This window comes from Gorilla gorilla, chromosome 1 (genome assembly GCF_029281585.2).
Source record: "Gorilla gorilla gorilla isolate KB3781 chromosome 1, NHGRI_mGorGor1-v2.1_pri, whole genome shotgun sequence".
In the NCBI taxonomy this organism is placed as follows: domain Eukaryota; kingdom Metazoa; phylum Chordata; class Mammalia; order Primates; family Hominidae; genus Gorilla; species Gorilla gorilla.
Genome location: NC_073224.2, coordinates 59923388 through 59948358, shown reverse-complemented (window position 1 = coordinate 59948358; position 24971 = coordinate 59923388). Strand labels below are relative to the sequence as shown.

The window sequence follows — 24971 nt, the reverse complement described above, 5'->3', positions numbered from 1 at the left end:
TGACTGGCCACTTTGTTGCTTGCCCCAGCTAATATCCTCTACACATACTAATCTTCTCTACTTGCTTCCCACTGTAACCTCTTTATATTCAATAGGATCCTTGGGCAGGGACTTTTCCACGCTATAAAGTCACTCCCCTCCAGTGGGGCAGCAGAGCTTCCAGTCCACACAGACTGCTTGCCTACCCAGGGTTCAACTTCTGAGCCACAGAACTGGGCTGTGAGACAAAGGTGGATAAAAGCAGCCACTCTTTTTTACTGAGATTTATGTGGACTTTCTGGAATAAATATTTCCCAACAGTATGCTCTTTGGCCAATTTCTAGAGATTATTTTTATAATTTTATCCAGTTTTATTGATGCCTTTTGGTGGTGAGTGAATGAATATACCAAGACCCAGAAATACCCATTCTCAAAGTCCCATCTGAACAAAATTATTTTGAAGTAAAATTTGTTCAACAATTTTGGGAACCATTACATACCAAAAATTATTCTTGATTTGACTTTTTATAGTCTACAAAATATGAAAACTATTAAGAAGTTACCTCATTCTTTTTTTTTTTTTTTTTTTTTTTTTTTTGAGACGGAGTCTTGCTCTGTCACCCTGGCTGGAGGGGAGTGGTGCGATCTCAGCTCACTGCAAACTCCGCCTCCCGAGTTCATGCCATTCTCCTGCCTCAGCCTCCCAAGTAGCTGGGACTACAGGCGCCCACCACCATGCCCAGCTAATTTTTATATTTTCAGTAGAGATGGGGTTTCACCATGTTAGCCAGGATGGTCTGAAGTTACCTCACTCTTAATACCAGTTTTAAGTGGAATTTATAACTAGAACAGTGATGCTGTTATGTTAAGATGAGGACTGATCACCTTCACTTGCTTGCCTATTGATGTAGCTGAACTCTTGGCTAGAAAAAAGAAGGGGCTTCCTCTTTCCTCTTCAATGGCCCATTTCTGAATATTCCAAACTCAGAGACTCAGGGACTACAACAAGGAAATTGAACAGCTTTTATTTTGCTCAAGTTAATATTACATGATAAACTCAGAGTATTATTGTGAAAACACTGATTAGACACTATTTGCTTATTTTGCACAACCCTCCATGAACTTTGATGTTTACCACAAAGGAGTTTACTAAGCTAGCTTCCAGTTAGTACACTGAAATTCAAAGTCATGCTCATAACTCTTCATGAAAGCAGATTCAAAGCAACACCACCACCACTGAAGTATTTTTAGTTATATACGATTGGAACTACCAAGCATGTGGCTCATGGTCAGTGTAATTCTAATCTCATGGATATCCTCTGTTGGTGGAGAAGGTAAGTTCAAAACAGACCTGAATATTTCGTTCCTTTTTCAGATATATTTATCAGTTTTTGTGTGTATGCTTACATATTTTTAAATGAATAAATGGATGAAAATATTTTAAATGAGTTATAATATTAATCTATTTTATGGAAATACTTTCTAACATGCAATTAGCAGGAAAATCGAATAAAATTAGTTCTCTCCATCCTCTAAGTTGCAAAGGTAAATGGCCACCAAATAGAGAATGTAAAGAGGAAATAAATGAGGGAAAACCTGCTATACTAACGGTGGCAAGGTGAATTATTAGTGTAATTCTGCATACACTCTGCAATGCCACTAACTAGAACAATCAATCTCAAAAAGATTTGGCCACCTTCAAAATGCTTTTTGGATTTTATTTTCCTAGATTTGATCATTTAAATTTTAAAGGTCATTAAAATGGAGGAATTCCCATTTCAATCTAATTATCCTTCAACAGAGGGAAATATATTTTACTGAAACAACAGAAAATATCACTTATATATAAACCAGTGAACTGTCAAGAAATTGCTTCTTCTGAGCTCTTAAATGTTGAGAATGAAGTAATGTATCACCTCTTTATTAATACTACAAACTGCTTCTTATGATATTTTATAAACGGTCCCATTTTATTTCATGTTGAAATTAAGGCCACCATATCAAAGGAATTGCAAACCAAATCTCTCCCAAGGTCTAGGATACTAATTAAACTATGTCTGTACATGGAGTTTCGATCATTATGCTTTACCCTTTGATTTCCAAAAAGTTTTTACTTTACTGTTTTGCTGTTTCCCGATGTTTACAGACCTTTGAAGTTTTATTTGAACAGTTTCTCATCAGTCCTGACATAACAGAACAACATGAACTATAACATGCTTTCCTTTAAATATTTGCCCTTAGAAATGTTGCAAAATATTATTTCTATTGCTTGAAATTCATTTTTTTTTTTGAGATGGACTTTCACTCTTGTTTCCCAGGCTGGAGTGCAATGGTGTGATTTCGGCTCACCACAGCTTCCATCTCCTGGGTTCAAGCAATTCTCCTGTGTCAGCCTCCCAAGTGGCTAGGATTACAGGCATGCACCACCACGCCTGGCTAATTTTGTATTTTTAGTAGAGATGGGGTTTCTCCATGTTGGTCAGGCTGGTCTCGAACTCCCGACCTCAGGTGATCTGCCCGCCTCGGCCTCCCACAGTGTTGGGATTGCAGGCATAAGCCACCATGCCTGGCCCTTGAAATTCATTTTATTTTGTTTTCACTTTTAGTGCTGAGTTGTAATCACAGGAGTGCGATTGTATGAGTGTATTTGATTTTTCTTAAGTCTGTGTTTATGGTATTTATTAAGTGGCGTATACACCAATTACACATGGCATTACACGAGGATTTCTAAATAGGGGGGAAGCAGAGGAAGATAAGTGAAAAATATGAGAGAAATATGTAGAATTTTGACAATTCCTAACCCTCCTCCCACCAAAAAAATGTTCAAGCTTCAATCCAGTCTCTTGGAGAAACTTCAGTGAAATTCTGTCTAAAGGTTGCCTAGATGTTAAATGATCTGTAAGTGTGTGTTACACTGTCGTTTAGGTGTCTATTGAGAGACCTGCCAAACAGCAAAAACAACACACTGAAGCAACACATTTGTATACATAGAAAACTGCATGCTTCCAGTAGCAAAATATTTATCAAGCACTATGTTGTGCTTCATGTAGTATCAAGCACTATGTTGTGCTTCATGTAGCAAAGAAGCTGGAAGAAAATGACAACCCTAACCACACCTCACTGCAACTTACAGTGTCCTAAAGAAAAGCAAAATGTAAATAGGCAAATAAATTGCAAGGCTATATATAGGTGACTGTGAGTGTGTGTGAGTGTGTGTGTGTGTGTGTGTGTATAAACAGTCATGCATCACTTAATGATAGGGACACGTTCTGAGAAGTGCATCCTTAGGCGATTTCCTTCTTATTCAAACATTATAGAGTGGACTTACACAAACCTAGGTTTTATAGCCTACTATGTAACTAGGCCATATGGTAGAGCCTGTCGCTCCTAGGCTGCAAACCTGTACAGCATGTTACTGTACTGAACACTGTGGGCAACTGTAGCACAATTATAAGTATATGTTTATCTCAATATAGAAAAGTACAATAAAAATACAGTATAAAATATTAAAAACGGCAGACTTGTATAGGGCTTTTACAATGAATAGGGTGTGCAGGACTGAAAGTTGCTCTCAGTAAGTCATTACATGAGTGGTGAGTGAATGTGATGGCTTAGAACATCACCATACACGACTAGAGGTGGTATGAACACTGTATACTTAGGCTAAACTAATTTATTTTATTTATTTATTTACTTCAATAGTTTTGGGGGAGCAGGTGGTTTTTGGTTACATGGATAAGTTCTTCAGTGCTAATTACTGAGCTTTTGATGCACCCAGGATACACTAAATTTATTTTAAACTTTTCTTCGATAATAAATTAACCTTAGTTTATGTTAACGTTTTTACTTCATCAACTTTAATTTTTGTGTTTTTTTGAGATATTATTTAGCTTAAAAAACATTGTAGAGATGTACAAAAGATTTTTTCTTTCTGTTCTTGTGCTATAAGCTTTTATCTTTTAAATATTTTACTTATTTATTTACTTTTTAAAACTTTTTGTTAAAAACAGACACAAACACACACATTAACCTCGGCCTACAAAGGGTCAGGATCATCAGTATCACTGTCTTCTTCCTCCGCTCTTGTCCCACTAGAAGGTCTTCACGGCAGTAACAGGCATGGAGCTGTCCTCTCCTATGATAACAAAGGTTTCTTCTGGAATAGTTCCTGAAGGACCCGCCTCAGGAAACATTAACTGTTTTACAGTTAATATTTTTAATCAATAGAAGAAGTTAACTATAAAATACTGATAACAATTATACTCTATGAAATACATTAACCAGTAACACTTGTATATTATCATCATCAAGTATTACGTACTGTACAAAATTGTGTGTGGCGTATTTTTATGTGACTGGCAATGCTGTAGGTTTGTTTACCCCCGGCATTGCCACAAACATGTGAGTAATATATTGCACTGCAATGTTACGATGGCTATTAGGTGATAGGAATTTTTCAGCTACACTATAATCTTATGGGTCCACTGTCATATAAGTGATCAGTCATTGACGAAAACATCATTATGTGGTGAATAACTGTACGACTGTGTATATATATATGTGTGTGTGTGTCTGTGTGTGTGTGTGTGTGTGTATATATATATATCCCAGAAGAAATATATTCACAATATTCTATCAAAATATTGAGACAATAAAAATTATTTTCTACTTTTGAAATTGGTGGTTGTGTAAAGGAGGCTTGTAAGAAGACATTAACACTCCTAGCTAGCACCATTGCAGATATGCACAATGAATACTTGATGAATGTCATAGAATTAGTTCTGAAGCATAGGTACAATATAACTGGGTGATGAAAACCAAGTTATTCTGGATAGCAAAGAATATGTAGGTACAAATGTATGAAAATAAACTACTATAATTTTGGAGGAGTGAAGGATAATTGAAAGAGTTATGGTAGGTTAATACTATCAAGACGGGAGTCTTTCCCTCAATACCTTTACCAAAACTATCTAATGTCAAATTTTAAACAGTTAGATAATCAATTTCAGGTTTCACAAGGTGAAAATATTTCAAATATTGTGCAACATTAAACATTACTTCTAGACAGATGAAAAAGAGAGATTTCTCTTGATTTGTCAGCTTAATTTCTGCACATATCTTCCAAATAAGGTGAAAAATAAAATTATTTCTTATGCAGCAGTACTATATTGCAAAAATATCTTGACATAAAAACAAAGAGCAGTATTATATTGAGGAAATATCTTGAGCTAAATACGTACTCAAAGATAAAGCATATCAAACCCATAGAACATACAACATCAAGAGTGAACCCCAACATAAACTATGAACTTTGGGTGATAATTATATTGACAGTGAGGGAGGTTATGCGTGTGGTAGGGAAGAGGAAGTGGTATATAGGAAATCTCCACCTTCCACTCAATTTTGCTGTGAAAAACCTGTAAATAAAGTATAAAGTCTAATAAAAAATATGTGTGTATATAAATGTATGTGTACACAAAAAAAGAGTGAAAAGTATGAAGATTTCACCCATTTTCTACATTGTTTTAATATATCTTGCACCATAGTGCATATGGATGTATTTATGCATATATACAGTAGTCCTTTAGCATCCTCAAGGAATTGGTTCCAGGACTCTACCCACCCCCAGCAGATACCAAAATCCAAGGATACTCAAGTGTCTAAGAGAGAATGGTGTAGTATTTATACATAACCTGTGCATATCCTCCCATACAATTTATTTTATTTAATTTTAATTTTTTTTGAGGAGGAGTCTTGCTCTGTCGCCCCCAGGCTCGAGTTTAGTGGCATGATCTCAGCTCACTGCAACCTCCCCCTCCTGGGTTCAAGTGATTCTTCTGCCTCAGCCTCCCAGGTAGCTGGGATTACAGGCGTGCACCACCACACCTGGCTAATTTTTGTATTTTTAGTAGAGATGGGGTTTCACCATGTTGGCCAGGCTGGTCTCAAATTCCTGACCTCAAGTGACCCACCCACCTCAGCCTCCCAAAGTGCTGGGATTACAGGCATGAGCTACCACACTCAGCCCTCTCATACAATTTAAGGAATCTCTAGAGTATTTATAATACCTAATACAATGTAAATGCTGTAAAAATAGTTGTTATATTGTATTTTTAATTGCATTATTTTTATTGTTTTATTATCTTTATTGTTTTTTTCAAATATTTTTGATCTGCAGTTGGTTGAATCAGAGGAAGTGAAACGAGTGGGGCTGACTGTATATATATATATACGTATATATATATACATATATACATATATATACATATATATACATATATATATACATATATATACATATATATACATATATACATATATATATACATATATATACATATATATACATATATATACATATATATGTGCGTGTGTGTGTGTTCACAAGTATAAATATATAAATACAAATATACAAACACATATTTGTATATACAACATTAACCAGAATTTAGCTCTAACTTTATCTTGATTGAGTTGTTCTTAGTGATTTTCTTATATTCCCTAAATTATTTCCACTGAAACTATATTAACTTTGTAACCAGAAAATATTCAAACTGATATTAATAAACAAAAAACAAAACTACATACCCAACATCTTTACTGCACCAGAAAAAAAAATAGGACAGAGTTTCTGGTGGAGATACCTATGGCAGTCAATGAGAATAGAGAAAATAAGTAAATTGAGAGCTAAGAACAACCCTATCACTTCTCTACTGTATACTATGTAGATCAGGAAGATTTGCTACTCTTACACTCTGTCTTCATTCTTAAATTGTTGTGTGTGGGTTTTCTTCTTGAAGACATTGCAGGAGAGTTCATATTTCATATCACTCCAAAATATAAATTTTATATTCATTAACAATTACCTCCTCAAATACTCATGTACTGTTAGTTAGTGATGTCTTTTCATTCCTAATTTGGACACTGGAAAGCATTTAAGCTAAAGGCATTTAAGCTAAATGAAAGAAAAACACTATAAGTGAGATGATTAAAATATAATCTAGTGATTTATTTATGTAACTTATTATGTAATTCTTCAGTTTTATGTTATTTTCCCAGCAACATTTTGTGATTTTCCAAAAATAAACCATGGAATTCTATATGATGAAGAAAAATATAAGCCATTTTCCCAGGTTCCTACAGGGGAAGTTTTCTATTACTCCTGTGAATATAATTTTGTGTCTCCTTCAAAATCCTTTTGGACTCGCATAACATGCACAGAAGAAGGATGGTCACCAACACCAAAGTGTCTCAGTGAGTAAATGCCCTGTTCATTAAATGGATGTCATTCAGTGAATAGAGAAGGATATGCCAGACAAGATCATAAGGTCTTGATAATCACAGGGACAGTGACCAGAGGAGCTGGAAAGATGGGAGATGTAGTCCCCCTATTTTGAGATGCCTCCTATAAGAATCAATGAAGAATAAATATGTCAACTGTCTTGTGTTACCTGGAAATGCTCTACATGTTGAAATATATTAATTTTTTTAAACTGATCTTTAATATATTTGACTGCTAATATTTCTTTACTAGTATTCATTTCGCAGCAGCCTGATCAAAGTTTTCCTTTTAAATATCATTTTTATACATATTCTGTTTTGAATTTACCATTCTTTAGCATATTGAAAGGAGGTTTAGCATTTTCACTTTTATATTTCAATAAATAATTTCTTTGGTCCTTCACAGTGTAGCTATATTAATTCTCCAATAAATGTAGAGAGCAGACTCCAATGATAACAGGTGTATTAAAAGAAAAAAAATTTGGGAGACAGATACCTGAGGCAACAAAGGAGATAGCAATGATCTTTCTCCTAAGAAACATTTATGAGAGTTAAGAGAGAAATAGATATATGAAGAGGTTCTTTTGTCCCTAAAAGGTTGACAAACGTAAAATATTTCATTATAAAAACCATAGAGCAAGAAAATGAAATATTTTCTTCTATATATACATATAAAAGAACCAAATATATTTCATCATATATATAGTAGCATGAGTTAACTTCTTTTGAAAATGTTTATATTTGATTTCAGCTTTGAAAGCTTTCCTTTTCAGTTTTTTTGTTCGTTTGTTTTGTTTTATTTTTGAGCCATCTCAACTCACTGCTACCTAAGCCTTCTGGGTTCAAGTGATTCTCCTGTCTCAGCCTCCAGAGTAGCTGGAATTACAAGTGCGCACCACTATGCTCGCTAATTTTTGTATTTTTAGTAGAAACAGGTTTTCACCATGTTGGCCAGGCTGGTCTCGAACTCCTGGCCTCAAGTGATCCACTCGCTTCAGCCTCCCAAAGCGCAGGGATTACCAGAGTGAGCCACTTCACCCGGTTTATTAAAATATTTTAAAATGCAGTTGTACTTTTTCTTTGCTACTTCCATCTTGTATATTAATCCGTTTTTGGTCCTTAGGACTGTGTTTCTTTCCTTTTGTGGAAAATGGTCATTCTGAATCTTCAGGACAAACACATCTGGAAGGTGATACTGTACAAATTATTTGCAACACAGGATACAGACTTCAAAACAATGAGAACAACATTTCATGTGTAGAACGGGGCTGGTCCACTCCTCCCGAATGCAGGTCCACTGGTAAGTACAATGCTGTTCTCTCATATGCTGTTATTATAAAGTTTAAGAGAAATAAATCTTTTTTACAGGTTAAATATAGGTTTTACCACATACTTTTATCATTATTCATTTGATTTTCAGTTCCAATTGTGGCCAAGTGGATGTTCAATAACATAGTTTGCCTACCTATATAAATCAAATGTTCTCAAAGTGTGGTCGCTAAACCGGTAACATCATCATCTTCTTGGAGATTGTTTGAAATGAAAACACAATTCCATAAGCTCATTCTAGACACGCGGAATCAAAAGTGTCGAAATAGAACCCTGAATCTGTTTTACCAACCCCTCCCGGGAATTCTATGCACACTTCTGTGTGAGAAGCATTGCTATAGTCTATTATCACTACACATGGACCTGAAACTCTCTGATGAATTTTGCATTGTTCAGCATAGTATCCTTAATCATTGGCAATTAAATTATCTGAAGTTATTTTTATTATTATAGACTTATTTTCTTTTATTTTTCCACGTCTCCAATTTAGATCCTTTGATTAACCATTCTTCTTCTCTTCTAACTTGGATAATTTTCAAAATGTGTTTTTAAATCTTTGCTTATTCACTAAGAAAATGCCTATTTGTGTTTATTTTTAAGAGGCTAAAATGTATAAGCAGGATGATTGCAAACAAAAATCTGGTATCACATAATCTATTTATGCTGACTTTTTGCATTTTATAAATTAATGTTAAATAAATAGAACTGGTAATATTTGTTCTACTCAAACTCAAAGAGAGATATCCAGGAAAACTTTCGATTACACTGGCTTCCAGAAGGGAAAAATAAAGGTCTATCAGTGTTCTAGCGAAGGATGAAGAAGAAATTTAAAACATCAAAGCTTGTACCTGACAAAAAATAGTTTCATGTCTTTTCCTCAATATTACATTTAAATTTATTAAAATCAACAAAATATTTGATGAGATTGTCTACTTATTTTAAATTCGTCTTGAAATATATTTGTAACTGTATTAGTTGATTTGCTACTCAAAATGAACACTAGGTGGAACCACTTCTTCTTTTTTTCTATTCAGACACTTCCTGTGTGAATCCGCCCACAGTACAAAATGCTCATATACTGTCGAGACAGATGAGTAAATATCCATCTGGTGAAAGAGTACGTTATCAATGTAGGAGCCCTTATGAAATGTTTGGGGATGAAGAAGTGATGTGTTTAAATGGAAACTGGATGGAACCACCTCAATGCAAAGGTAGAGTGTTATATTTCTTTTAACATTTTGGGGGAGTATAGCAGGGTTAAAATATGTTGATTTAAATAAAATGAAGTCATTTTTATTAATAGATTTTTCAAATGCAAATAAAATGATTGATGGTGCTTAAAATTCAATTCTTCCTGTGAACAGAACACAAGTAATAGGGTATATTATTTTTGAGAAAGATTCGACCAAATTAAAAGAGTTGGAACCTGAAAAAAAATACTTTTTAAGCATTACAACACTTAGTTCCTTCTCAGGAATACGTGTAATAAAAGATACATTATGTGCATTTGACAGCCATAAGTGATGTGCATTCTAAGATATGGAATAGACAGTTGAAGAGAGATGATAGATTGTGATATAAATGTGGGCATCTTCAGTATATGGATTATATTTAAAGGTGTGTGACTGACTGTATTTATAAAAAGAAGTCCGAGCACATAGTCCTGGGTCATTCTAATATAAAGAGATGGAATAAGGGAAACCAAAAAAGGAAATTGTATCTTACTCACCTTTATGTTTTAAAATTAATGTTGTCCTGTGTTTTTTTTCACTATTTTACTTAGACTCTACCTATGTTTATTATTGAAGTGAGTTTTTGTAGACAGCATATAGTTGGGTCTTGTTTACATATCCATTCATCCTTTCATGGCCTGTTAACTGGTGCACTTGGACCATTTACACTTAACATAATTATTGATATATAGGACTTAAACCTCTGTCATTTATTTGTTTCTGTCTGTTCCCTCTGGGTTTCAGTCCTATTTCCCTATTCCTCCATTCCCTGTAGGGAAAATTATTAAGGAGATTAATTTTGATTCATATGTATTGTTTTCCATTGTATCTCTTTGCATAGCTTTTCTCCTCCTTTTAAAAAGTTGTTGCTCTAGCTGATACTATATGTATGTAATAATATATTACTGTCTACTGGCACTGACATTTAAATCAACAACTGGAATATGGAAAGCTTACTTTCATGTAGATCCATTTATACTCTCCACGTTGTAAGTATAATTGCCAGTCGTATTTTCTCTGCATGCATTGAGCACCATATTAAACTCATTTGCTTCAAATATCAAACATAATTGAAAAAACTTATGAGGAAAAAGATATCCTGTTATATTGACTCCTCTTTTTATCCATTATATTGTTCTATTTTTTCAGGATCCTAAAGTCTCAAGCTCTTTCTTTTATCTTTTTTATTTTAATTTGAAGAATTCCTTTAGTTAATCTTTAGGCATAGGTCTACTGGAGACAAATTCTCTTGGTTTCCCTTTCTCTGAGAATGTCTATATTTACCCCTTTACTTGTAAAAGATCGTGTACTGGATATAAAATTTGGAGTTGACAGTTCTTTGAACACTTGAAAACTGTGCCACATGGTTATAGATGAAAAACTTACCACCATTTGAATTGTTGATCCCCTCGAGGAAAAGCATAGTTTTTGTCTAGTTGCTTTCAAGGTATTTTTTTTTTCTTTTTTAAAAGTAGTTTTATTTTAATGTATATTGGTATAAATTCCAATGTGTTTATCCTCTTTGGAGTTCACTCAGCTTCTTAAATATAAGTTTATGCCTTATGGTCAAAATGGGAAGTTTTCAGGCATCCTTTTATTTATTCACTTTTCCAGCCCAATATCCTTTCTCTTTTTTTTCTGCATCTGCATTATTTGTTGTTGTGTTTTTCTGAATGTCTCAGTTCAGTTTTTTGTTTTCAGTCTATTTTCAGAGTGGGTAATTTATATTGCTGTATGTTCAAGTTCATGGATTTATTTGTCTGTCAGCTCCCCATGTATTATTAAGTATATTCAGTGTTTTTAAAAAAATTTTGTCATACTTTTTCATTTTATAATTCGTACGGGATTTTTAAGAACCATCATCAATTTCAAAACCCGTGTCCTCTTAGTGTTACTCCAAAGAATGTTGAATATGAAACAAGAAACTTTCTTTGTCATAGATTTCTATGTTTAGCATGTATTCTTTCGGAAAGATATTTCTTAATCCTGATCTACCATAAGCAGCAATATTTGGTAATGGTTTATGTGTTCTTTCAGTAAGGAGAAAAGAACTTAAATATCTTACTTTCAGTTTAAAGGGTTAAAATTTCTTCCAGGACTCATTTCTTTTACCAGAAATCACAAAACTGTTGATATTATATAAAGTGCTGTGTTTGTATTTGCCTTATTTGAACTTGTATTTTGATTTGCTCTCACAGTAAATCAAGTGATGAAATGATGTTTTTTAGATTCTACGGGAAAATGTGGGCCCCCTCCACCTATTGACAATGGGGACATTACTTCATTCCCGTTGTCAGTATATGCTCCAGCTTCATCAGTTGAGTACCAGTGCCAGAACTTGTATCAACTTGAGGGTAACAAGCGAATAACATGTAGAAATGGACAATGGTCAGAACCACCAAAATGCTTACGTAAGTACTTTAATATTCACGCGGCTGGAAAAATCAGTGTGATGAGTCTGATATTTCTCTGTTTGTAACAAAATAATCACAGATTATTGAACAACCATTCTGCTGAGTGCTTGCCTGCCAAAAATTTTTGTTAGAAAGTAAAGTTTAGAAATTTTTCTCTTTAGAGCTGAGTGCGGTGGCTCACACCTGTAATCCCAGCACTTTGGGAGGCTGAGGCGGGCAGATCACGAGGTCAGGAGATTGAGACCATCCTGGCTAACACGGTGAAACCCCGTCTCTACTAAAAATACAAAATAATAATAATAACCGGCATGGTGACGGGCACCTGTAGTCCCAGCTAGTCGGGAGTCTGAGGCAGGAAAATGGCGGGAACCTGGGAGGCGGAGCTTGCAGTGAGCCGAGATCGCGCCACTGCACTCCAGCCTGGGTGACAGAGCGAGACTCCGTCTCAATAAAAACAACAAAAAAAAGTAATTTTTCTCTTTATATTTATATTTTATTTTAAAGCATTTAGTTGACAAATAAAAATATATTTTCATGTTTGACAATGTGTTGTTTTGATATATTTATGCTACAATGATTACCACAAATTAATTAGCACATTCTTCATCACCTATGCTTACCATTGGGTGTAGGTGGGTGTGTGAGTATGTGTGTGTGTGTTTGTGGCAAGGACACTTAAAATCTGCTTTCTTACCAATTTTCAGATAAACAATACAATATTATTAGCTCTAAATATCACCAGATCTCTATGTTTGATTCCAAGTTCTTATTCATATTATAGCTGAAAATTTGTACTCTTTGACCAATATCTTAATCAAACAAAAGCAGCAATGACAAGTTCTAAAATGCAGGGATCCTAAAATGACAACTGATGTAATGAATCATTGATAATACGCCCCTAATTCTCATACATTAAACATAGAACCTCATTTTCACATCGATTACCATTTTAAGTTTATTTAAATCAAAATGATGTTTTTACACAGTCGGTTTGGATAGTGTTTTGAGAAATAATTCCTGAACCATCATATAACATTCTACTTGAAAACCTGAAAGTCTATGAAGATTTGCATACTACTTAATGTTTTATGTTTACTGTTTTTTATTCTCAGATCCGTGTGTAATATCCCGAGAAATTATGGAAAAGTATAACATAGCATTAAGGTGGACAGCCAAACAGAAGTTTTATTCGAGAACAGGTGAATCAGTTGAATTTGTGTGTAAACATGGATATCGTCTTTCATCACGTTCTCACACATTGCGAACAACATGTTGGAATGGGAAACTGGAGTATCCAACTTGTGTAAAAAGATAGAATCAATCATAAAATGCACACCTTTATTCAGAACTTTAGTATTAAATCAGTTCTGAATTTCATTTTTTAAGTATTGTTTTACTCCTTTTTATTCATACGTAAAATTTTGGATTAATTTGTGAAAATGTAATTATAATCTGAGACTGGTGGCTCTCTTCTTAAAAGCACCATATTAAAACTTGGAAAACTAACTGTTCTGTCCAGTTCATAAAATGTTTGTGGCAAGAAATTAGATGCAATTTTTCAGACTTTATTTCTGTTCATAACTCTTAAATCTCTCAAAGCTTTCTCCATAGCTTCTGAGGCTCATTGTTTTATAGTAAATGGAAAACATATCATTGTCTCTGATTTCAAAATTATATCACTTTACAAAGATGTGAAAACCAAGTCAAGTCTTAACTCATGTTGGTAATGAGATATAAGTAATTACTATTTATCAATACATAAATGCACCAAAAGTGATATCAATACATTAATGCACCAAAACTGATGAAATGTAGATACTTCTACAAGATGTCAATCTAGCACACATGATAATGCAAACTAATCATAAAGAGGAATTAAAACGTAATTGGGTATATAAATATTACAACATAAACATACAAAAAATAAAAATACAGTATCAGTTATAACATGCTCACTTGCATGCACTCACTTGCAAACACAGAAACACGATACTTTTGCCCTGATTTAATGTTTATAGAAAAAATATTGCCAGGAAATTCAAAACTATAGATATAAGTGTGTGTATATATATATATTTATATGTATATGTATGTGTGTGTGTATGTGTGTGCGTGTGTGTGTGTGTGTGTTTAGAGATAGTAGGAGTAAAAGTTATGGTTTAATTCTTTTGTATATATCAGAATCCTCTGATTTTTCTACCTTTAACATATATCACTTTCGAAACAAAAGCACAATTTATTTTAAAATAAAGATGTTTAACAAGCAAGGCGGTGCATGTTGAGAATGATAAAGATTTCATCAGTAATGATCTTAACATCAAATAGCCTCTTAACTATTTTTGGAGTAGAAGAGTTTTGGAAATTTCAATAGTAAGGTTCTGAAATGTAATTTTTATATTCATTCTTTTTAACCAGCACTAGTTAGGTAAAATCATTTTTGATTAGGAACATTTTAAACTCATAAAGGAGGTGAAGCCATTATGTGAAAAATAAAGATATCAATAAAACAACACAAATATTATTTAATGATACCTTATTACTTCTTACCGTATAAAATCAGGTGGCTTATATACTCAGGCTGTCCCCTTGTTAGTGATCCGGATTTAGATAAATTGCTTGAGTTGAGGAAAGCCAGATTTCAAAAATCGAAAGGACATTTGTTATAATTAGCAACTTATGTTGATAGTAATGTTAACACTTAGGAATATATGTTTATTCCTAAATTGTTTTAGTACATTTGAGCCACCATAAGAAATTACCATAAACTGGCTAGTTTATAAAAAATAGAAATTTATTTCATACAGTTTTAGAGGCTGAGATTTTCCAGCTTAAGATACCAACTGATTTGATGTCTTGTAAGGGCTTGCTCCCTGTTTTGGTGCCTTCCCACTATGGTGCCTTCCTACTATGTCCTTACAGTGTGGAAGGGGCAAGGGAGTTCCATGACTCTTCTTTGTAAAAAGACTAATCCAATGTATTAGGTGGAATCCTCATGACCTAATCACCTAAAAAGTCCTTACTTTCTGATACTATCACCATAGTGATGAGGATGTAACATACAAATTTTGAAAGAGTACTACTATGCAGACCATAGCACAGCATAGGGATAAACAAATATGTTCTATGTAAATGGAAACCAAAACAAAGCAGGGGGCTATACTAACATTAACTAAAATTGAATTTTAAGTCAAATCTGTAAAAAGAAACAAGGAAGGCCATTATACAGTAATAAAGGAGTCAATTCACAAATAGATTATAACTATTGCAAATATATATGCACTCAACATGGGAGCAATGAAACTTATAAAGCAAGCATTAATACATCTAAAGGAAGAAATAGACAACAATGCAGTAATAGTAGGGGACTTCAATAACCCACATTCAACAATGGATAGACAGTCTATACAGAAATCAATAAAAACATTGGACTTGAACTCTGTGTTAGACCAAATGGACCTATCAGACCTATATAGAACATTCCATTTGACAACAGTAGAATAAACATTCTTCTCAAGCACACAAGGTATAATCTCCAATATAGATCATATGTTGGGCCACAAAACAAGTCTTAAAAAATTTTAAAAAGATTGAAATTACATAAATTTTTTTAACATTGTCATATGAAACTAGAAAACAATAGCAGAAGAAATGATAGGAAATTCACAAATACATGGAAATTAAACAACATGATCCTGAACAACCAATGGGGCAATGAAGAAATTCAAAGGGAAATTTAAAAATATCTTGAGAAAAACAAAAATGGAAAAGCAACATACTAAAAAACATATGGTATGCAACAAAAGCAGTATAAAGGGATGTTTAGAGATATGAATGACTCCATGAAGATCCTAATAAAGCAAGTAACTTTGTATCTCAGGAAACTAGAAAATGAAGAAAAAAATTCACCCAAAGCTAGTGGAAAGAAAAAAATAGTAAGGTACAGAACAGAAATAAATAAAACAGACCGGAAAAATAATAGAGGATCCACAAAACTAGAAGTTGGCTTTTGAAAATATAAACAAGATTGACAAACCTTTAGCTGAACTAAAAAAGAGAGAAGGAACAAATAAAATTAGAAATGAAACAGGAAACATTGTAACTGATAGCACAGAAATACAAAAAAACCAGAAGAGACCGCTATAAACTGTTATATGCCAACATATAACTGTTGGATAACCTAATGGAAACAGATACATTCATAGACATCTACAACCTACCAAGATTACTGAAACATAATGAAATACAAAATTAATACAGAACAGTAAAGAGTAAGAAAAATGAACAAGTAATAAAAAGTCTCTCATCAAAAACAAAAGAAAACAAAAAAAACTCGTGGCTTCATGACGGATGGAATCCTACCAAACATTTAAAGAATCAATACTAATCCTTCCCAAATTCTGTCAAAAATTTAAGAGTGAACTCTCAGTTTTATTATATGAGGTCAAAAATCATACTGACACCAAAGCCACACATGGATACTACAAAAAACAATTAGAGGTCAATATTCTTCATGAATATAGAGGCAAAAATGCTCAACAAAATACTTCCAAAGTGAACACAACACATTAAAAGAATCATTCACCATAATGAAAGGGGATGTATATCTGGGATGTAAAGATAGTATACATACACCAATCAATTACTGTTCCACACCGAATTAAAAGAATGAAAAGCAAAACTTGTATATTCATCTCAATAGATACAGAAAAAGCATTTAACAAAATCAACATCCTTTCATGATAAAAAGTCTCAACAAATTAGCCACAAAAGAAATTACCCCAAGACAATAAAGGCTACATATCACAAGCTCACATTTAACATTATACTCAAGAGTGAAAAGTTGAAACATTTTTGTCCATGATCAGAAAAAAAAAAAAACAAGGAGGCTCGCTCTCACCACTTCTGTTCAACATAGTGCTGGAAATCCTGGCTAGAGATATTAGGCACGGAAATTGGAAAAGAAGACAGTTGTCTCTGTTTGCAGATGACATGATCTCATTATATACATGGAAAACCCAAGGACTTCACCAAACTTTGCTAAAAGTAATAACCAATTCAGTAAAGTTGCAGGGTACAAGATCTACAGACAGAGCCAGTTACATTTCTATACACTAACAGCAAACTATTGAAATAAGAAATTGAAAACAAACATCTAATTTACAATAGCACCAAAAATAATAAAATACTTGAGACTAAATCAAAGCAAGGAGATGAGAGTTCTGTACTCTGAAAACTATAAAATACTGATGAAAGAAATTGAAGAAAACACAAATAAATGAAAAGATGTCCTGTTTTTAAGGATCAAAAGAATCAATATTATAAAATTGTCTTCAATACCTAAAACTCCAGATTCCATGCAATATTGTCAATATTCTAAACACATCTTTCGCAGAAATGGAAAAAAAATTCTAAAATTAATATAGAACAAGAGACACCAAATAGCTAAAGCAGTCTTACAAGACAAAAAAGGAAGAGACAGCACACTATCACTATCAAGCTCTCTGGTTTCAAATTACACTACAAATCTATAATAATCAGAACAGTTTAGTCCTGATACAAAAAAAGATACATAGACAGAATTAAAAGCTCCTAAATAACATCATGCATATATAAAGGCACTTCCAAATATTCATGGAAAATTGAATTAAAATAAGAAAATTTTAAAACTACACTTTATTTCTTAACATAAGCTCCATCAAGTTCAACACACTTTTGAAAACAGTGATACAAGCCATTTAGTCCATCCCTAAAGACTCGATGGTTCTGGGAATATATCCATGTTAAGCAGTCTTTTTCACATAATTAACTGAAACAATGGGTACCCTTTGTAAGATTTTTTAAAATTAGGCAAAAGAAAGAAGTCAGGAGAAGACAAATCAGGGCTGTAATGTAGGAATGCTCAAAGATTTCCCATAAAAATTCTCACAAAATTGTTTCTGTCTGTTGAGAGGAATGAGCAGGAGCATTGTTCTGGTGGACGAGGACCATCTGATGAAGTTTTCCTGGGCATTTTTCTGCTAAAGCTTTGAAAACTTTCTCAAAACATTCTCTTAAGAAGCAAATGTTACTCTTTGGCCTTCCAGAACTCAACTAGTAAAATGCCTTGGCCATCTCACAAGCTGTTGCCATGATGTTTTCTCCTGACTGGCCTGCTTTTGCTTTCAATGGACCACTTCCACCTTCGGTATGCCATTGCTTTGATTATGTTTTGTATTCAGGATCATACTGATAAACTCATGTTTCAGCTCTTGTTACAAATCTTTGAAGAAATGTTTCAGGTTCTTATTCCCACTTGTTTAATATACTTTCCGTTAAAAACTATTCCCTTGCTGGCCGGGCGCCATGGCTGACGCCTGTAATCCCAGCACTTTGGGAGGCCGAAGCGTGAGGATCACGAGGTCAGGAGATCGAGACTATCCTGGCTAACACGGTGAAACCCCGTCTCTACTAAAAATAAAAAAAAAATCTGCGGGCGAGGTGGTGGGCGCCTGTAGTCCCAGCTACTGGGGAGGCTGAGGCAGGAGAATGGCCTGAACCCGGCAGGCGGAGCTTGCAGTGAACTGAGATTGCCCCACAGCACTCCAGCCTGGGCAACAGAGCCAGACTCAGTCTCAAAAACAAAACACTCTTCTCTTGTCTACTACACCTCATCTGGGTGCAATGGTCTTGGGTCTCACTGAATGGAAATTTTGCTTTAACATTGATTTTTCCATCAGAATTTGTAAGGTGAACTAATTATGGTGTTGACTATTGATTCTGCTCTTAGTCATCAGTCGTCTTTAATCCAGATGTGAGCAAAATTATTTTTTTCTCACAAATTAGTGTGGCTAGTCTGCCGCTGTGGGCTTCATCCTTAACATTGTCTTGTCTCTGCCTAAAATGAGTTATCTGTTTCTAAATGGCTGATTTCTTTTGGGGTGTTGTCCCCATACATTTTTCAATAATTTCACTGAAGCTCCATGACAAGTGTTGGTTAGGATGTGGAAAAAAGGAAACACTTGTACATTATGGGTGGGAATGTAGATTGTTACAGCCATTGTAGAAAACTATATGGAGGTTCCTCAAAGTATTAAACATAGAACTATCGTATGACTCAGCAATTCCACTTCTGGGTGTATAAACAAAGAAAACAAAATCAGTATGTCTAAGAAATATCTGCACTCTCATGTTTTTTGCAGGATTGTTCACAATAGCTATTATATGGAAACAACTTATGTTTCTGTCAAAGATGATTGAATAAATAAAATGTGGTGCATATATACAGTGGAACACATTAAATTCTGCCTTTAAAAAGAAGGCAAATCTGCCTTTTTTAACAACACTGATAAACATGGCAGATATTAAGTAAGTGAAGTAAACCAGACACAGAAAGACAAATGCTGCATGATGTCATTTATATTTGGAATCTAAAAAACACCTGAGCTCATAGATATGGAGAGTAGAAGTATAGTTACCAGGGGTTGCACAGTGGGAGAAATAGAGAGATGTCAGTCAGAGGATACAAGTTTTAAGACAAATAATTTCTGGAGACCTAGTGTAAAGCATGATGACTATAGTTATTAATAATATATTATATATTTGAAATTACAAAGACAATAGTTCTTAAGTGTTCTGATGTCATTCATACAAAAGGTAACAAGGTGAGATATTGGATATTTGATTAGCTTCATTATGATAATCATTATAAAATGTTATGTATATCAAAATAATATGTTGTATAACGTGAATATAAAAATTTGTATTTGCCAATGATACTTTTATAGAGGTGAAAAAATTGATTACATTAATTAGTAAACATGGAAGTTAATGAACCAAAATATTACCTCTAGGTTTTGAAATATAAATATGTCTTTTTGTAAAAACAGAAAGGTTTTTTGTTGTTGTAGTTGTTTGTATCACCTTGGAGTCGTGTATTTTGATTTATTCAATCTGGATATCTCTGGAAACTGGCTCCTCATTGCTTCTCATGTGCCCTAATTTTATCTGAGTATTTCTCTCTTTTTTTTTCAGCATAACATGTTCTAAGTTCACTTTCTATTTCCTCTGCCCAACATTCAAAATCATACACCTTTCCCAGAAAGTCTGATTATTTTTAAAGCAGAATAAAATTTAGAACTCAAGAACCATGAAGTATTGGTAATAGATGGGAATGTCCAATACTTTGGAAATATAATTATTTTCAGGGATTTTTGGTGGTAAAATCTTTGAAATATAAATAAAATATAAAAGTTTGCTGTTCTCACTGGATTTTACAATTCAAATTTAATAATACATCTGTGAAAACAACTTTAGTATATACATGTTTTCATTTTTGTGAGTATATGGTACGTCTATGTATGTATGAGGTACATAAAATATTTTGATACAGGCATACAAGGTGTAATAATCACAGCAGGGTAAATGAGGTATTCATCATCTCTAGCATTTATACTTTCTTTGTGTTACAGACAATCCCTTTTATTTCAAAATGTGCAATAAATTACTTTTGACTATAGTCACCCTGTTGTGCTATCAAATACTAGATCTTATTTATTCTACCTAACTATATGTTTATACTCATTAAATATATTCTTCTCTCATTTGTCTTTACTGACTCATTCATGAAAATGTCAAAAGTGTAATGAAACATTGCTATTACTAGTTAAACTACTAAGTGAAAATTAAAATTTCTTTGTGTTTATTTTGCCCCTAGATAGTTGACTCTGAGTGTGAATCTTCTTTTCAAAAATGATTTAAATACTTCTTATCTCTGGTTCACCCTATTACCGAATCCATAGAGTTGTATATTAATTTTCACTTGTTTTCTTCATTCTTAGATTTTGCTTTTTTCTTTCTTATATACTAACAATAAACTGTCTGAAAAAGAAATTTAAAGATCTATTCCTTTTCTGATAACACCAAAAAAATAAAATTAGGAGTAAATTTAACCAAGGATCTCAAAAATCTATATATTTTAAACAATACAATATTGATGAAACAAATTGAAGAAGACACACATAAACAGAAAAATAGCCCAGGTTCAGGGACTGCAAGATTTAATATGGGTAAAATGTTCATATTACACAAGAAGATGTAAGGATTCAATGCAGTCCCCATCAAAATTCTAATGTCATTTTTCACAGAAAAATGAAAAACAGTTCAAAACTATGTGTGAAATGACAAGAGATCCCGAAGGTCAAAGTAATTTTGATTAAAAAGAACAAAGCTGGAGGCATTACACTTCTAAATTTTGAATTATGATATAATGCTATTATAGGCAAGATAGCATGACATTGGCATAAAACAAGACACCAATAAAACAGAATCGAATTCAATATATTTTCAATAAAGATGACAAGAACTCACATAGGGAAAATAATAGTCTCTTCAATACATCTTGCTGGGAAAATCGGATATTCACATATAGAAGAATGTAATTGATCTGCTATTTCACACTACATAAAACTACTCAGAATATATGTAAGACTGACATGTAAAGCTTGAAACTATAAAACTGCTAGAGGAAAATAAAAGAGAAACAAATACATTACATTGGTCTGGGCTATGATTTCTTGGATTGGTTCCCCAAGCATAGGCAACAAAAGGAAAAATACACACATTGTATTACATCAAACTAAAAAGCTTCTGCACAGCAAATTAAACAATGCCCAGAGTGAAGAGACAACTCATGAGTTGGAAAAATATTTGCAAGCCATATATCTGATAAAGCGTTAATATTCAAAATATATAAGGAACTCAACCCAATGGCTAATAAAAAGGAATTAACCAATTTAAAAATAGGCAATGTACCTGAATGGACATTTCTCAGAAGAAGACGTACCAATGGCCAACAAGTATTATTATCAACAATACAAAAAAAAACCCAAGTGTTATCAAACATGTGGAGAAGAGGACACACTTGCACGTTGTTGATGGAAATGTATATTAGCACAGCCATTATGGAAAATACTATAGAGTTTGTCAAAAATGAAAAACAGAACATATAATCAATCCAGTAATCCTACTACTGAATATATGTACAAAGAAAAAGGAATCAGTATATCAAAGAGTTATCTGCATTCCCATGTTCATTACAGCATTATTTATAATAGCCAAAATATGGAATCAACTTAAGTATCCATTACAGATGAATAGATAAAGAAAATGTGGTCTATATACACAATGTAATACTATTCAGCCTTGAAAAAAGGAAATCCTGCATTTTCAAGAACATAGAACAAACAGGGAGGACATCAAATTAGGTGGAATAAGACAGACAAAACCACATGATTGCACTTATGCGTGCAATCCATTGTAAAATATGGTGACTTTAGTTAACAATAATACGTTGTATTCTTGAAAACTACTTAGTGTAGATTTTAAGCAGTCTCACCACACACAAAAATTAGAAGTATGTGAAGTAAAACATATATTTATTAGCTTGATATAGCCATTATCTAATGTATACATGTTTCAACACAATATGTTTTACATAATAAATATATGCAATTTTATTTGCCAATAAAAAATAAATGAAAATGTTTACAAAAATAGAAAATGTGGTATAGATACACAGTAGAATACTATACAAACTAAAATAAGACAATTTTGTCAATAGGGAAAACGTGGATGAATCTAGTGGATATTATGCTAACTAAAATAAAGTCAACACAAAGACAAATCCTGCATGATCTTATTGATATGTGGAATCTAAACAATTCAAATTTACAGAAGGTGAGAGTAGAGTGGTGGTTACCAGAAGCTGAAGGGATGGCGGTGTTTCTAGGAGGGGTTGGTCAAAGGGTATAAATTTTCAGTTAGACTAGAGGAATACATTTTACTATCTATTTCACAGCATGGTGTTCACACTTAAAAATAATAAAAGTGATAATAATATATATTTCAATATTGCTGTGAGTACATATATTCTATTTAATATATTTAAGCCTAGCCTTTCTAACTACTACAGAAAGAGAAGCTAAATGTCTGTTGTAAGTATGCTTATCTTACAAAAAATAAGTTCATTTGATATTCATGTAATAAATCTAATCTTTGTTTTATTGATTTTCAGATTAACAAAGACCTTATCTGAGTATTTTTTACAACTTTTATGTAAATCTAAAATTATTCCATAGGAAAAATTTTATGTAAAAAAAGATAAAAGTATGAAGCATGTTTCAGTTCGGGTATTTCACTTTGTATTCACTGAATATTGAAAAAATTAAAATAGTATCAACTAATACATACAGTCATATAACCTCCTAAAAATCCACTGAGGAACCTACTTACTTTTATGTGTTATTTTGGAGAGTCAAGGTTTTTTTGCTATGCTATACTTTAAAAAGTAATTAATGAAGGGGCTGACTCTTTTTTTGTTAATAGCACACTTAACAATATTAGTGGATTCCTGGTGTTCTTCACTAAGGTCCTTGGTCAGTAATTTCTGATTATATTTTATGCAAAGAACTTTGAAAACACCTTGTGCTACATTTTAAAGTTTATTATTATCCATATTTCTAACCAATCACAGATGTTGCAAAAGGTTGGGACACTTGGAAAAATAAAATTATTTTCAAAAAGATTTATTTCTCTTTTTTATGTAATTTCAAAAACAACCATCTTTAAAATACTAACAATAGTTTTAAAAATTACAATACTTTTATAAAGTTTTTACGAACACTACTTACAGATAGAGTAAAATTTCATTATAACTGAAAATGTTTTCAGTAACCTGTTACACTTGGCTAAATGTCATTATTCAGCTGAAATTCCACCTCTCTTCAACATTTACGTATATATTTTCCTGAAGATTTTTATCTTATGTTTTGCAGTTATTTTAAAGTTATGGAGGAGGTTTTGCTTATTTTACTATATTTATTATATGGTTTGTCTTTAGCATTATTGATTGATCTTTTTCTCCTAAATATGGGCCATATTTTCTGCTTCTTTACATATCTAGTAGTGTTTTATTCTACTCTGGTCAATGCCAATAACACATTGTGATGACAGCCATGGAATATAAAAGTTACCTATGGGTTTGTCATATATGCTATTTATGGTATTGGGGTACTTTTCTTCTATACATATGTTTTTAAATTTTCATGTGCACATCATAGGTGTACAGTAGGTGTATGTATTGATGGAGTACTTAGAATGTTTTGATACAGGCATACAATGTGAAATAAGCACATCATGGAGAATGAGGTATACATGCCCTCAAGTATCCATCCTTTGAGTTCCAACCATCCAATAATACTGTATAAGTTATTTTAAAATATACAAGTTAGTTATCAGTGACTATAGCCAACCGATTGTGCTATCAAATAGATGGACTTATTTAATTTTTCTATTTATTTTTTGGTACACATTGACCAACCCCATCTCCCCTCTAGCCCTATAGCACCCTTGACAGTCTCTGGTAACCATCCTTCAACTTTCTATGTCCAAGAGATCAATTGTTTTGATTTTTAGATGCCACAGATAAGTGAGAACATATGAGGTTTGTATTTCTGTGCCTGGCTTATTTCACTTAAAATAATGATCTCCATATGTAACTAACCTGCACAATGTAAAAAAAAATAATGATCTCCAGTTCCATCCATGTTGTTGCAAATGATTGGATCTCATTCTTTATTATGGCAAAGTAGTACTCCATTGTGTATGTGTGCCACATTTTATTTATTCATTCATCTGTTGATGGACACTTTGGTGGCTTCCAAATCGTAGCTATTGTATACAGAGAGGCAACAAACATAGG

The 24971-nt window shown here is 33.0% G+C and overlaps 2 protein-coding genes across 3 annotated transcripts in view; both read left to right on the top strand.

The window, feature by feature from the left end:
* Positions 1 to 24971, top strand: part of LOC115930096 (complement factor H-related protein 4) — a 148275-nt gene that overhangs the window by 46434 nt on the left and 76870 nt on the right.
* LOC115935403 (complement factor H-related protein 1) lies at positions 1142 to 13741 on the top strand. Of its 2 annotated transcripts, none has more exons than XM_031013447.3 (6): positions 1142 to 1313; positions 7201 to 7233; positions 8384 to 8560; positions 9624 to 9800; positions 12050 to 12232; positions 13348 to 13741. In XM_031013447.3, exons 1-6 carry the CDS (start codon positions 1256 to 1258, stop codon positions 13548 to 13550), a joined length of 831 nt encoding a protein of 276 aa, XP_030869307.1. In that variant the 5' UTR covers positions 1142 to 1255; the 3' UTR covers positions 13551 to 13741. The 2 variants fall into 2 exon arrangements, with proteins under 2 accessions (XP_030869307.1, XP_030869305.1); XM_031013445.3 differs by having other exon boundaries at positions 7039 to 7233.

Coding starts and splice junctions, on each gene's coding strand:
- LOC115935403 (XM_031013445.3), top strand. CDS start 1,256: ATGTGGCTCATGGTCAGTGTAATTCTAATCTCATGGATATCCTCTGTT. Junction 1,314..7,038: donor ATCCTCTGTTGGTGGAGAAG/GTAAGTTCAAAA, acceptor TTATTTTCCCAG/CAACATTTTGTGATTTTCCA. Junction 8,561..9,623: donor TCCCGAATGCAGGTCCACTG/GTAAGTACAATG, acceptor TTTTCTATTCAG/ACACTTCCTGTGTGAATCCG.